This window comes from Bicyclus anynana, chromosome 9 (assembly GCF_947172395.1).
Source record: "Bicyclus anynana chromosome 9, ilBicAnyn1.1, whole genome shotgun sequence".
Taxonomy (NCBI): domain Eukaryota; kingdom Metazoa; phylum Arthropoda; class Insecta; order Lepidoptera; family Nymphalidae; genus Bicyclus; species Bicyclus anynana.
The window spans coordinates 732,652-747,594 of NC_069091.1; the positions used below are offsets into that span (position 1 = coordinate 732,652).

General features: G+C 38.8%; 1 protein-coding gene across 10 annotated transcripts in view; it reads left to right on the top strand.

Annotated features, from left to right (window-relative positions):
- LOC112048826 (embryonic polarity protein dorsal) overlaps positions 1-14,943 on the top strand; it is a 58,862-nt gene that overhangs the window by 21,980 nt on the left and 21,939 nt on the right. For all 10 annotated transcript variants that reach the window (XM_024086493.2, XM_024086501.2, XM_024086500.2 and 7 more), the window contains 2 exons: positions 6,134-6,269; positions 13,999-14,151. In XM_024086493.2, coding sequence (XP_023942261.1) covers positions 6,134-6,269; positions 13,999-14,151 — 289 coding nt within the window. The remainder of the gene's footprint in view (positions 1-6,133; positions 6,270-13,998; positions 14,152-14,943) is intronic.

A 14,943-nucleotide genomic window follows, 5' to 3' on the forward strand; every position in this document is an offset into this window, starting at 1 on the left:
GGTCAACGTATACGTCGCTACCTATACAGTCATTCTTAGCTTTCTATGTTTACTAGCAGACCTTACAAAGTATTCCTTTTATTATATTAGTATAGAGTTCAAGAATCAGTTTTATTATGTCCTTTCAGGAAATAAATGTACACATAAACATTCTTCTTTAAAGTTGCTTGTGGTCGATTCATTTTCGTGAAAATAAAATACAAATGAGATGAGATGATGAGATGTCAAAGAATTGAAAATTTCGTGCGCGCTTGTAATGGTATTAACATGTATGGTTACACATTGACACCCTAAAATGGCTCACTGCTCATAGTTCAATTTACAGGCTGCGAACTATCAAATATTTAAATTATTTTACGTTAAATACATATCTCGTTAATACGAGTAAATGCGAAAAGTCACTCATCACGAAATCTCGAAAACCGCTTGACGTGCAAAATTGAATTTTGGTAGGGTTTATAGTTAGTAGTTGTCCGCTAATAATTGATTTTGCTATAAGGCCGGATTAAGGAGATCTAAGAGCCGACAATGTCTCTGGTGTCCGCTAGTAATTATTATTTTAAAGCCAAAAGTTTACGTGTAAGTTGCGTGTGTATATTGTTACTCTTTCACGTCACAATTACTTAATTTGTAATAAAATAAAATGTATAGCCAGAAATTTAAATCAAGGGAATGCTCATCCCCGGCCCAGGCCTATCCTAAGCACCCCGATACTTGATAATTCTAAATTCTTGATCCTTGATAATTATTAATAAAGAATAATGAATTCATTACTTTATGAAATAAAGTTTGTTAGAACGTTTTACGACATTTTTAATTCATCATTAATTTGTCTACAACTGGACAAGCTAAGATCGTTGACCATACAGCCTGAGTTTAACGATATTTTTTGAAGACTTATGATTTTGTTCGTTGTCATATTTGACAAGCTTGTTGGTAAAAGAAAACAAATACAAAAAAAAACAGTTTCAAATGTTACTTCGCCGCTTTGGTACACCGGCGAACATTTAGTCCTAGGAGAATGATAAAAAAAAATATTTTTCTATTCATACATCATATTATCATCTCCATATAATTTTATACGGGGGCATACCTGGGTTCCCTGGGCCGACGTTGTATGGACCGGTGGGCATTCTTCTTTATTAATAAAGCTATATTTATTTGGCTAATTGAATTAAAATTAAATTGTAATGTTATCAGTGCTGGAGGTCAAGAGGTCAGGTTTGTGGAAAGCCGCGTAGTTTCTTATCTTTGTACGAGTTACAAGCGAAGACAATAACAATATGATTTTCCTCATATTTTTTTTGTAATTTATTAATAAAAGGTTTTATTGATATACGCAATTTTTAGGGTTGCGTGTTTAAAAAGTGACGAACACTCGTCTTGTGCCCGTTTGTCTCAGTCTCAATCCGTCACAGTATTTGTTTCCGATTAACTTTTGTTACACATATCCTGTAACCCAAACGCAGAGGTGTGACGTGAACATACAAAATCTGAATATGGGGGTCACTTATGAGATAAAAAAATCTAACTAAGCGAACTACGTTATGTGACATATTAAATTAAATGGCTTAATACCGTAGGCGTCCACTCATCCGCATCACACATCGCATCGAACGGATTTTATGTGCCGTTAAATTAAAAATCCGTTAGATGCGTCCGATACGTACGATGCGGATCAGTGGACGCCTACCATTAAGGGAAACCAAAGAGGTTTAGCGTTGAAAAGGTAACAGGTAAAAGACACATAAGCATTTAACATAAAAGTTTTTACGTAACACTCCAATACATTTCTCAGATTTTCATAGAAAGTAGTATAATTTTGTTGTTAATTCCTAAAGATTACAGCACCTATTATAAAGTCACCTTTACTCCAATAAAACGTGCATGGATATTTGCCTGTATCTGCTTGCAATAAACACGCCAATCACATTCTCTATGTTCGGAGTAATCGAGGTGCCGATAACATCTGTGGGAGTAGGTACGCGACCAAAAACACGTTATGATAACGAATCTGTTAATAAATAAATAAAAAACTTCATAAAACATATTGGTTTGTAAAAAAGTTAAAGGTGTTTACTTTTTTTACGACTAATTTATTATTTAAATAATTTTGTTACTATTGTCTACTTACCAGTTAATGGCAGGGGAACTAGTTGATTACCCTAAAATCATTGTTATTATCCATATTGAACTTTTAAACTCAAAGTAAAATTCAAATACATATATGAAAATCAGTGAAAGAATATTAAAAAATCGTCATGAGTAATTAATGTAAAGTAATATTCCATACATTTTTGGGTTCTTTTCAAAAGTGCCCACCTACTTTTTATTCCTGGCGGGAACTTTTGAAAATCGACAAAATGTGTGGAATTGACGAATCGTCGAACCTGTTAAACTTGATTCAAAGCCATCCGACAACTTTTGTGCCATATTAGGTATTGCTTCAAATTCTAACGATTTGTGCCATTTTTTTTCTTGTTGACCGGCACTTTTAAAAAGGGCCCAAAATGATCTCCTTTAAAACTATGAGCACAGTACTATGAGGGTCAAAAGCGCAGATGTTTATTTTTATTATCGTAGTAAATTTATCATAAAATGCTATAAAATATAAAAGGTACTCGTAAAACGGTAATCCAAATTCCTACCGTCAACAAACAACAAACTACACTAACAAAGTTGCATAATTATAACAAACACTGACATCAACTTGTATAAAATGACAAAGGTCTGGCCATCACAGGCTCGCTTAATAATATAGGTGACAGAAACCGACACGGTGTCATTAATAAGCCGCCATTCGCACGAGCGTTTTTCGACAACACAAAACTCGACATTGGACGATATTTAGGTATTAATTGTTTGAATAACGTTCATTGTTGACCACAACACTAACAGCGTCTCATTTTTCATGACCTAGTAACACATCTTACAGTATTTAACATGATTGGTCCGTTAAAAAAACTCTCGTGGAATGAGAGCTAAGGATCTTTGTTTAGCAGCGTACGTTCACACTCGCCCAGCCTCCGTTTACATTGCATTACATAACAACTATAATCGATTGTATAACGAGCTATAGATTACACGTAAAATACGCGTTACGCCAACGCGACGCGCCGCCATGTGGGCTCGGGTTTATGAATTAATGCTATACGTGTAAACCGATAGTACAATGCGCTAAAATTATAAAACACAATTGCGTTTTCCCCAAACTATGGGGAATTCCTTCGCGTCCACAACACTGATAGTAATCAACTGTAATCAATGTGAGATTAGAAAAAATAAATCTCACCACCATGGTTATTATTGTGCGCGCGTGCTGCAAATTATTTATTTGTTCAATATCCTAACAATAATTATAGGGTTTTTTTTTTCAACTTTTTCTCTATGATCATTGCATTTTAGAGAACATTAGATATTTTTTATTCCATATTTTGGGAAATCCAAAAAAAGTTATGGTCGAATTATTGAGAACTTTACATTAAATAGGAGACGTTTCGATGTTTCCCCTGCATAGTTGGTTCCTATTTTCATCTAATGGTGATAAAATGTTTTAAATCGGTCTAGTAGTTTCAGAGTGTATTCAATTGTAACAAACATACAATCAAATCTTTCGTCTATAAAATATCACTATAATAGTAAGTAGAAAGTGGTATCAAAAAACATATCAACTACAACATTCAAACAAAAATACAAAGTGCAAAAAGAAAACAAAAATTTAATAGCGACGGTAAAAGAAATATTTTAACCGTTTGCACTAATCTTCAGATTAATCAAATTCATAATTATAGACTTTCGGGTCGGTTGTATCGGATGTTATTTAAAAAAAAAAAGAATTCGGACGTGTACAAAGCCGCTGCCATCGTATTATAATATCATAGGACTGTCGACACAACAAAACTGGTAATCTTGTAAAAAACCATGTCCTCAAGGCACAAGGCACAAGTGCGTACGCGTGTAGAACACGCAAGTCGTACACCGCAAGGCCGACGGGCGCGGGTCGACAAACTGCGAATGCGAAACGTACAAACTACAAAGTAAGCATGTCTCGATGTCTTACTTTCACTGGCTGCGGTTTTTCCCCGCAGCGAAAATAACTGAACCGGGTGTGAAGTGCGTCCAATTACGGACGCTGGGGTTCCGAAACTATGCTATCCGCTATCCAGCGTCAATACATTCTTCTTGTAAAACTACTTTACGCACGCTTGACGTGGGGTGGAAGCTGGTGAATGCGTTACGAAAAGTGTAATCGGGCGAGGCGAACGGACATTGAGAAGGAGAGCTAAAGAAGTATGTGGTCTAAAGCATATTTTAAAGAATAATTTCCATGTCATTTACGATATACGAAAGTCGGAAGAGAGTATTAGGAGTGGGTACGATAATAGTCAAACAGGCGGGTATCGAACCCACGACCTCTCGGTGTTGAGTTTGGCCGCTTTGCCAAGGTTGGAAAGGCATAAGAGTTGGGTGCTATCTTACCTACTTCAATAAAAATTTCGAGCTACCGTTCTTCCTAACAGAAGTTACTAGTCATATTTGTCAGCGTATCTACAGACCTTCTCCCCTTATTGGATGAGAGATATATCGGGTTTGCGGGCGATGAATGATAATGTTAAACTCTTGTACGATCACCATCAGATGATAATGATAACGCCCGAACCGACCCCTTAACGTGCTCCGAGGTTGGAGGGTGTATCACTACCAATATCTCTCCATCCAGGGTTGATTTTTTTAGAAGAAATTAAAGATCAGTATCTGACAGCTCGCCCCAGAATTCTTAGTTTAGGCGTGAACGCGTAATAAACAAGAAAATTTACAATCGCATTTGTAATACATATTAGGATATTATGATATGTTGAAGTTATTATGTCGATGGTGATTATCTACGGTTATCGGCGATGACAAGGCGCTAGTGAACGATACATGACGTGATCAATTGTGTAACGATATGGAGCGGATATGTCATCGCTTGGAGGATGAGGATTACCGTTAATTCATTATCATTTTAATCATGAGCTCTTCGTTTCATTCATACGAGTAATTTATCGACGGGCTTATACGACACACCTTCTATAGTGAGGGTACACGCCTAATTTCTTTTGTTTGTGTATGATGAGAACAACACAGGACTGTTTTAAAGCAGCTTCTTAACCCTACACCTGTGGACACAAGTTCCGGTCTCTGCTATGCACCCGTGTTGTGAATCCATGAAATGCTAAGATATTCGTCTCAATAAAACCAAACCAGCTTCATGGACAGCATGTGGTAATCTGATGAATTATGTAATTAACCTCGAATACCATATCGGTCCAAAAATCCCGTTTAAGCCGAAATCTTAAGTCTCACTCGAGACTCATCTTAGAAAGACATTCTCCACTCTCCCCGGTTAAGGCTGTAATCCAATTCATAAGGCAAGGTATAGCAAACACAGAAACAATAACAATTTGTATTTTTAAGTGATTTTACGAGTTCAGATTAAATCACTTCTCAATTCTCTTGCGAGAGAAGTATAGAAATATATATGTATCTTTTAGCAACGTTGACTACGTCGATCGACGTGAACTGTAAGGTCAGCCCTTCGTAGGGACCAAACAACGGTCCTGCGCTGTCTGCGAAATGTTAATGTCTTCATTCACGTCACCTATTGGGCGGGACTCGTCATCAACCCATATTCGGCTCACTGCTGAGCTCGAGTCTCCTCTCAGAATGAGAGGGGTTAGGCCAATAGTCCACCACGCTGGCCCAATGCGGATTGGCAGACTTCACACACGCTGAGAATTAAGATAATTCTCTGGTATGCAGGTTTCCTCACGATGTTTTCCTTCACCGATTGAGACACGTGATATTTAATTTCTTAAAATGCACACAACTGAAAAGTTGGAGGTGCATGCCCCGGACTGGATTTGAACCCACACCCTCCGGAGTCGGAGGCAGAGGTCATATCCACTGGGCTATCACGGGATCTTGGGCGGGACTATCCACACTTTATTTTCCGGTGCTGGGGTGACATTACAACACTTTGGAACCTTAAGGTTTATAGGAACCTATGTGCATAGTTTAAAGCCAGAACATACTTCGAAGTACCATTTTAATAGGATAACGTAATGCTGACGTGTGTGTTTGTTTGTCATAGTCGACGCGATCACGCGCGCCGACCCGCTGTTCGGTGCGGGCCCCATGAGCGTGGAGGCGATGCCGCGCGCGCTGCCGCCCGCGCCCGGGCAGCCCTACGTGCGCATCATCGAGCAGCCCGCCGGGAAAGCGTTGAGGTAACTCGTTTGTCACGGCCGACTGCTGGTGCTGACATGCGACTAACGAGATCGCCATGCATCGAGCATGCATTGGACGCCGCTATTTCTCTTCATCTTTTGTCGCATGATAGCACCACTGGCGTCCCATGAGCTCAAAGGCTATGCTGCGCGAAATGATATTTTAAGTAGAAAGAGTCTGTTTCCTTACTGATGGTATAGAGTCATGACATGCTTGTAGGTTGTAAACCTCAAGTAGGGTTTACAAGAAAATTATTAAATGAGTGTAATTATTCAACCTCTCCTAGGATCTCTCGAATTTTAAACAACTCTTGGATGGTTGACGCTTAAATGATATGATCTAAAGTAAGTAATACTAACTATTTTGTCGTTTTATCAGGACATTGAATCTTGTTAATTAACGTTTCCAATAAGCAGCATGGTGCAATAACCCCAAACGTTTGCGCAATAATCTTAAATCATCTTAATAAATGCGAATGTTCAATAAATGTTCATGGGCGCACTGGACTATTTCATCTAGGGTACCCTTCATCCAGAAATATTGATGTTGAGGGTCGAAACAATAATTTTTACTAGTTCTTATAATTACTTCGACTTTGTGTGTCCGAAAACCGATCCTGTTGAAAAGCATCTAGCCAAGCCAATTGTACCTAGCATAAAATATTATAATTCGACCAACAAAATCTATATAAACGCAAGCGGAACCTCAGAGCACAGCTAGTTACAATATAAATACACGTAACAGTTGGTGTCCCCGTCTGTCGTTACTGCACCGTCACGTTGTCGTTGGAGCCGTGCCCGGCGGATCAGACGGTGACGTCACGCTCACGAAGGTCAGCTGTGCATTTTTTAGAATCGGATCCGACAGTTCCGATTGTCTTAAACAATTGTCGTGTTTTCGATACTGTGGAGCGAGCTATACTTGGAGTTTCTCTGCGTGATCGAATCAGTAATTAGGAGATCCGCAGAAGAACTAAAGTCACTGACATAGCACATAGTTCGACTATGACTAAATATGAACGAGGTGGACGATGGTGTTGGGATGTATTTCCACACAAGTCATCTTTCAGACTGTGATGGTTCCGACTATATGGCTCCTGAAAATTGTCCGACAAGATTATCAGTTGATTTTAAATATCTTGCTTTATCTATTCCACTAAAAAGCCGAGACGCGATTTATTTAGCGATAACATATACGAGTACATCAATGGCGGTAACCAAATGATCGGTATATCAATTTTTGAAACTCAAGATAAGAAACTCGTATAGTTTCCAAAATTCTCTGTACTAAAATGAACTATTTATTTTGCAAAATTTAGACGACATAAAACATTAGGCCTGCGAACTATGACATACCTCGTGAAGACAAAAGAACATAAATAATCGACCAATAGTGATAAAAAGAAAGAGAGCGATAGATCTCCGCGCTAGAAGGATCATTGGTAATGACCGTTGATACGGACGAAATTGCAGACTATGCAACAACGTCGCAATATAGCTTGTCTATTGGTTATTTACCGGACAAACTTTAGTGAGTGCGCGCAAGAACTCCTAGTTATCTAGTTTCTCCGTCTCCTGTCTAACACAACAGCAAAACGCCGCGAACGGTGGCATCCTTCCACGTTGTGGCTAAAGGAATTCGTACGAAACGATTTGCATCCCCATTCCTAATTCGTACAGCAAACATTTGGAATGCCTTTCCGGCGTGTGTGATTCTCGACACCTTCAAAGCAAGAGTCAATAGGCATCTTTCAGGTAAACGCGCTCCAACTTAGATCTCATTAATGCTTTCCATTAGACTTAGTTGTAGTCAAGGCAATACGCGATTGACGCTGGTTCCCTGGGAAATGGGGCGGGCCCTAATGTGGGGCGCTACATGCGTTGACATATTATCACAGTGTCATATCAGGGAGACAGAATCAAGACCGGGAGCCGCAGCGGAAAAAGCTGAAACTGGTAAGTGGCTCAAGTATGCCTCTCTGACAGAGAGTTACATATTTGTACCTTTTGCCGTGGAGACGCTTGGGCCATGGAGTCGTAGTGCCAAAAAATTTTACCGAATCATTTCACCGCGGCTAGTTGCCTCGACTGGTGACAGAAGGGCTGGCTCATTTTTGGGGTAAAGGATCAGTCCAGCGCGGGCTGGACAGCCAGGCTGATCCTTTGTTCAGTCAGTATTCTTGCCACCATTCTACGTGGGCATGATTTGTACAGTTATTAGGATAAGTTAGCATAAGTTCCTTATTGCATTCTTTTTCAAGGCAATACATATGTACAAGGTCAAGGCTATATTGCATATACAAAATATTTCCTAAACCGTCAGTATGGGTCGCATGTTAGGCCTAAACATTTATACAAATTAATTAACATGTCTACTATCACATGTCTCGGCTCATGCATGTTACGCGAGTCAATCGAAATGTTCATTCATTCAGAGCAGGTAATTACGATGACTTGCAGTATTGAGGAGTGAACAACTTATGAGTATGTACTTGCCTATTTCTCGGGTCAATGAAGGTGAACACACGGTAGATAGTAGGTAGTTTTCTCATGAAACAAAGTTGATTGAGTCACATCATTTTTAGAGTTTCGTAGTCAAGAAGGAACCCTAATAGAAGATACAAAAAATCTGTAGAGTAGATGTACATTAAGAATGCTGATAAAGTACTCGTAAAAACTCTTAAAAAAGGTCTCTAGAAGTCTGTGTTTCATCAACATTTAATATTAAAAGTATTCATCATCCTTTAGTATTTATTCCTTAACACTATAATAAGACTTTCCTATAAGCTTGCGTTTAATAAATTACCATATTCTGCTCACTACTGTGCTCGAGTCTCTTCTCAGAATGAGAGGTGTTAGACCAATAGTCTAGCACGCTGGCCCAATGCGGATTGGCAGACTACACACACGCAGAGAATTAAGAAAATTCTCTGGTATGCAGGTTTCCTAACGATGTTTTTCTTCACCGTTTGAGACACGTGACATTTAACTTCTTAAAATGCACACAACTGAAAAGTTAGAGGTGCACGTCCTGGACCGGATTCGATCCCACGCCCGCCGGCCGCCTGAATCGGAGGCAGAGGTCAAATCCACTGGGCTATCACGTTAATTAATTTGTTTTAACTTATTATATTAATATTTTTTGTTGGAATATCATTTCAAGAATTATGAATATGTTTACTCAACGTTCAGAGGAAACTCGAGTCGGCAAAAAATAATGAAAAAAATGCTACTACGTAATTAGATCAATAAAATAGTATCAGAGTATACACGAGCACAAAGTACTTCTCTGTCATTGTTTTTCCTGTTACAGCTACCTATTGCCTACTGCATAGTGTCAGAGCTGTGGTGTAGTGACCGCTCGTTGAACGTTGTATTGATAAAACAATATTTATATGTTTATTGTATTACTCTTTCATATTTAAACAAACAAGCTCATGAACAAGTTCATGACTAAGGACCGCGTGGTTCAAGAGCCTTATTTTAGGAAGACTGAAAGTTTGCTTACGTACGTACGGTAGCCAATTATAGAGTTCGGACTGAGGTGGGTTTGGTAGGTAGCTAGTATAGCTTGGCAAGTTCATTGATGACTCATGACACTCCCATCATGCGGGCGATGGGGGGAAAGACTGCGCGGGTATGAAATCGTGCATGCGGGGAAGTGAGGTGTATCAGTCGTGGGTTTTTTTCATTCATTCACTGGTCCCCCGGCCCGCGCGGACCCTCGGAAGTATTACGAATTTGCCAAGCTATAGTACGAGTATCAAGACTCCCAGTCAGGGACGTAGCTACCGCCGTATCAGCCTTATCAATGATACGGGACTCCTGGACTGAAGGGGGGTATGATTTTGATACATGGTCCCTCAAAGGCACGCTGTACCACTGGACTATAAATAATAAGTATAAAGCATATTTTTTGATAACTTCATCGACGTCATAATATGACTAATAATGTCCCCAATCGACAGTCACTTCGGAAAAGCTAAAAATTTTATTGAAGAGAACTTTAAGGGTCCCTAGCGAAGGGCTGTCACAAAGCTGAGGGTCTGGCGGCTGAAGATATAATTTCTCAAGATATTTTTTACTTTGAAAATTGGGAATTTGAACCATTAAAACCGGCTAGCTTCCTTAGCCATCACCGTACAAACTCCATGCGGTATGGTATGGTCCATATTGTAAGAGCATCGTTTCGCAGTCTCTCGTTCTACCGTACTCATATACGAGTACGTACATACTCTGTACTCATATAGGTACATACTCTGTACTCATATAGGTACATACTCTGTACTCATATAGGTACATACTCTGTACTCATATAGATACATACTCCGACAATAATCACGTGAGTATGCCGTGTGTACAGTTCGACACATTCGACATATTTGTCTATGACAGGAAATCTCAAATCTCTATGGGAAAAAATTATAGTTAATTAAAACGATACTATATTGGTGATATGAATAATAAAACCATATGGAGGATATAAAACCGATGTCCTTTTCTATGCTCTTGGTAACTTTTAAAGAAGCTTCATAATAATCGATTTAGTTATGCCTTAAAGTGTGAAACGAACACACATTTGTAATAAGTTTAGTTAGAAATCTAGGAAATTTTGACGGCCTCCGTGGTCCAGGTCCTTAATTGGTCCAAGTCTGCCTAGTGGAACGCTTCGGCCGTGGCTAGTTACCACCCTATTGGCAAAGACCTACCGCCAAGCGATTTAGCGTTCCGGTATGATGCCGTGTAGAAACCAAAAGGAGTGTGGATTTTCATTCTCCTTCTAACAAGTTAGCTCACTTCCATCTTTGATTGCATCATCACTTACCATCAGGTGAGATTGTAGTCAAGGGCTAACTTGTAAAGAAAAAGAAAAGAAATCACAAAAACCTTATTTTTATCAAAAATATATTTTATATTAAACTTATTTTGTTCTTCCCTCATTATGATCATCATCCTACTTTTAATGATTCCTGTGAGTGTTTTTTTAAACCACGTCCTTAGCTTAGCTTAGCTAAGCCTTCCTTCATAGGCAAATGACTGGACCAACGAGGCAAAGGGTGCACATAAATTGGCGACAGTATTGAGTGTCAATTGTATTTCAGTTTGCGTCACTTTGAACTGTTTTATGCAAAACAATGACACAATAGGCGATGACCAACAAATGACCATATTTCTTTAACAATAAGGTATTTCAAAAATACTCGTACAAATAAACACGGCGTTAGATTTGTAGTAGCCTAGCCAGTCTATCTCAGAGCAGACAAAGCGATTCGTGGTCGCCATTCCAGCACCTTGGAACCCCAACGTCCATCCGCTCATCGAACAATGTGCCCAGTCCATTGCCACTTCATTGACTTTGGTTTTTCTGCGGATCTACTCGTTCCTGATTAATCAGAGGAACTCCAAGCATAGCTCCTCCATCGCCCGCTGAGTGACTCTAAGCCGCGTTATGAGGCCAATAGTTGCCCTGGAAAGCATAGTGTTGGTCCCACAGCTAGATGGACCGATTTTATCAACAAAGAGCCGAGAGCTCGTGACTGGTGGAAGTCCATACAAGAAACCTACGTCCAGCTGAGACAATTTCCAGAGCCGTGATAAATAGCCTCTGCCTTCGATTCGGAGCGCGTAGATTCAAATCCGGTCCAGGGCATGCACTTTAAATCTTTCAGTTATGTGCGTTTATGAAATTATACGTATACACGTGCCTCAAACGGTAAAGGAAAATCATCATGAGGAAACTTGCATACCTGAGAATTTCCTTAATTCTCTACGCGTGTGAAGTTTGACAATCCGCATTGGGCCAGCACGGTGATATCCCATCAGAGAATCGAATATGGGTTGTCAATGATGATGTTCGTACGTAATACCTATTCGACGTATTCAAATGACCTGTGACCCCCTTAAGTGATAAAGTATTAAATAAATTAAAAAAAAAGGTATTAGAGTAGGTCCAAAGATTTTTTATTAGAGATACGAGTATGACATATTTAGCGCGTCAAATTGTAAATAAATAATTGACCGCATTTCATTGAGTTGCATAGTAAACACAAATAATACCTAAATATACATATATACGATATCGAGTTGTGTGTTTAGGAACTTTATAAACTGTATACTGTATATACATAATTATTTAATTAAGGAATTTAATACAAAATTGTACAATGTGTTCGCTCAGCGGAGTACTCATAGCTAAATTCTGCTAAGTTTTTGCGGTGATTTTATAGACACGTAACGTGTCTATAGTATAAAATGTCGTTGAGTAGCTATATATATTTGTAATCGGCCTGTCAGTCGGAGCGGTCAACGTTTTGTTATGGTTATACGCTGTGCTATCAGTGACCCATGTGACATTTGGTATCGCGTCCTATTGTAAACATCACTGCCCACTTTACTATCAACTAGAGGACGCGCGCGGCTTCGTCCGCGAGAAAATGGATGTTTATTTGATTTTTTTTTTGATTAATTGTACGTGAATATTTTTTTAGAAGATAGAACGAGTATCATAAACTATCCTTAAAATATGATATGTGGACTTTTTGTCGATCTATAAAAGGAAGTAATACTTGTTTTTCGCGAACTTACGAGTTTATCTCGATAGGCACCGTTTTCGACGCAAGGCGGCTTGTGAATTTTTCGACACTTGCAACAATTATCGTCACATTTCAACCGATTTTTTCATAAAAGCTGTCAAATTATATATCCAAACTTTCCTTATAAATCTCTTTATCTATTGGTGAAAACGTCATGAAAATCCGTTTAGTGGTTTGTGAGTTTATTGCCAACAGACAGACAGACGCGGCGGATTTTGTTTAACTTTAATAACATGTATAGATAGCGGGATAATTTAAATGCGAACGTGGGAGCAAATCGCGTCACGAGATATGTTAATGTTTTAAACCACACCAAAAGTTTCTTAAGAGATAATAATTATTTAAATTTTGTTACTACGTAACGCTGTTACGCAGATTGGAGTAGTAAAGTTAATATATACAAAAGTGTACATTAGGTACTTGTTTAAACAATTTAATTGTAGCGCCATCTTGTAGAGTTCGTAAAGTTTTTAATAGTAATTAAATCGTTAAAGAAATCGACACACGTAAAACACAAAGATGATTACACTAAAAAGCGAAAAATAACAACGTAACTAGTAATTACTGATGTCCTGTGTACTGATTGGTTTGGAAGCCAAACCAAATACCTAGTACACTTTAGATTATTTGATACGCTCTACAAACTAAAACATTGTAAGCTTATAGTAAAAATTTGTAGCGAATTTTAATATAATATGAATTAGGTAATCAATATTATTTTATGAATTAGTCATTAGATTCGTCTCAGTAGTGGGTGTGACGTGACTTCAAATTTTTCTATTTATTTGGAATGTCCTTTTTAATAAAGTCTAAGCCCTCGTTATCACGAGTGTTTTTATAACGGACGTTATAAAAGCGTTCAAACACTATAGTATGAAGTTCAATGAAGGTCTACTTCCAACGCCCATACACTGCTTGAAAATAAGGGTTCCGTTTTTATGTACTACGTACGTTCGGAACCCTAAAAAGCGTAGTGTTTTAAAAATGCTGTCGTTTGAACATATACTTGGCAATGCATTTGTTGTATCTCATCGGTTTTTTAACGTTCCTTAAAAAAACTCTCGTGCGAATGAGGGCTTAAGCTTTACATCATCTCTTTGTTGTAGGTGGGTACTGATATTCAATATTCCCCACAGGTTCAGATATGAGTGCGAGGGGCGGTCAGCGGGTTCGATCCCGGGAGCGAACTCCACGCCGGAGCGGCGCTCCTACCCCACCATCGAGGTGGTGGGCCACAAGGGCCCCGCCATCATCGTCGTGTCCTGCGTCACCAGAGAGGCGCCATACAAGTGAGTTCCGTTTCATACACATCATACATGCCTTCAGTTTAAAGTTTTAAACCATAGCTTCCCAAAGACCACGAGTAGGCCTAGATGCGTACTAACTAGAGTGCGCGCAAGATAAGTCTGCACGCGTCTGGTGGCGCTCTTGATGCCAGCTTTGCAGCAGATGGTGGCATTTGATTAGTTCTTGATTTTGGCCACGTGCAAACTTATCGTGTGCTCTACAACATATTTCGTGAAGACAAAATATAGAATGAGAGGCCAAATCGGAAATATCGCTCTCTCTTTCGTCAGCTATATTTCCGGTTTGTCACAATATGTCATTTTGTCGCCACCAGATATGTCGTGGGTCGGGGTGCGATAAAAACGATAAATGAAAATGGGGGTCAATTTATTGTCTAAAATTTGACCCCCTTTCGCCAAACCGGCAAACCGGCTTATTATCGGCAAATTTAATCAAATTATGCGTTTTCCTCTTTGCCCTTAGCCAGCCTTAGCGTACTTAGCCACGGCTGAAACTGAAACCTACTCTTGCCAAGTGCTTGTCACTCAGAAACGAGAGTGGTAATTTATTAAGTTAAAATAAAGATTATTAGATTATGAAAACAGTGGAATAAAGATGTTTGAAAAAAATCAGTTTAATAAACAAAATTAAATTGTTAAATAATAATATTTAATGCTGATTTTATTTCATCAACACATTACAGTTTACATTACATTTGCAATATATTTAATTTATTTAAAAAAACTTTTATTATCCGGCTCGTTGAAGGTCAGTCATACTGGGATCTGAGACTT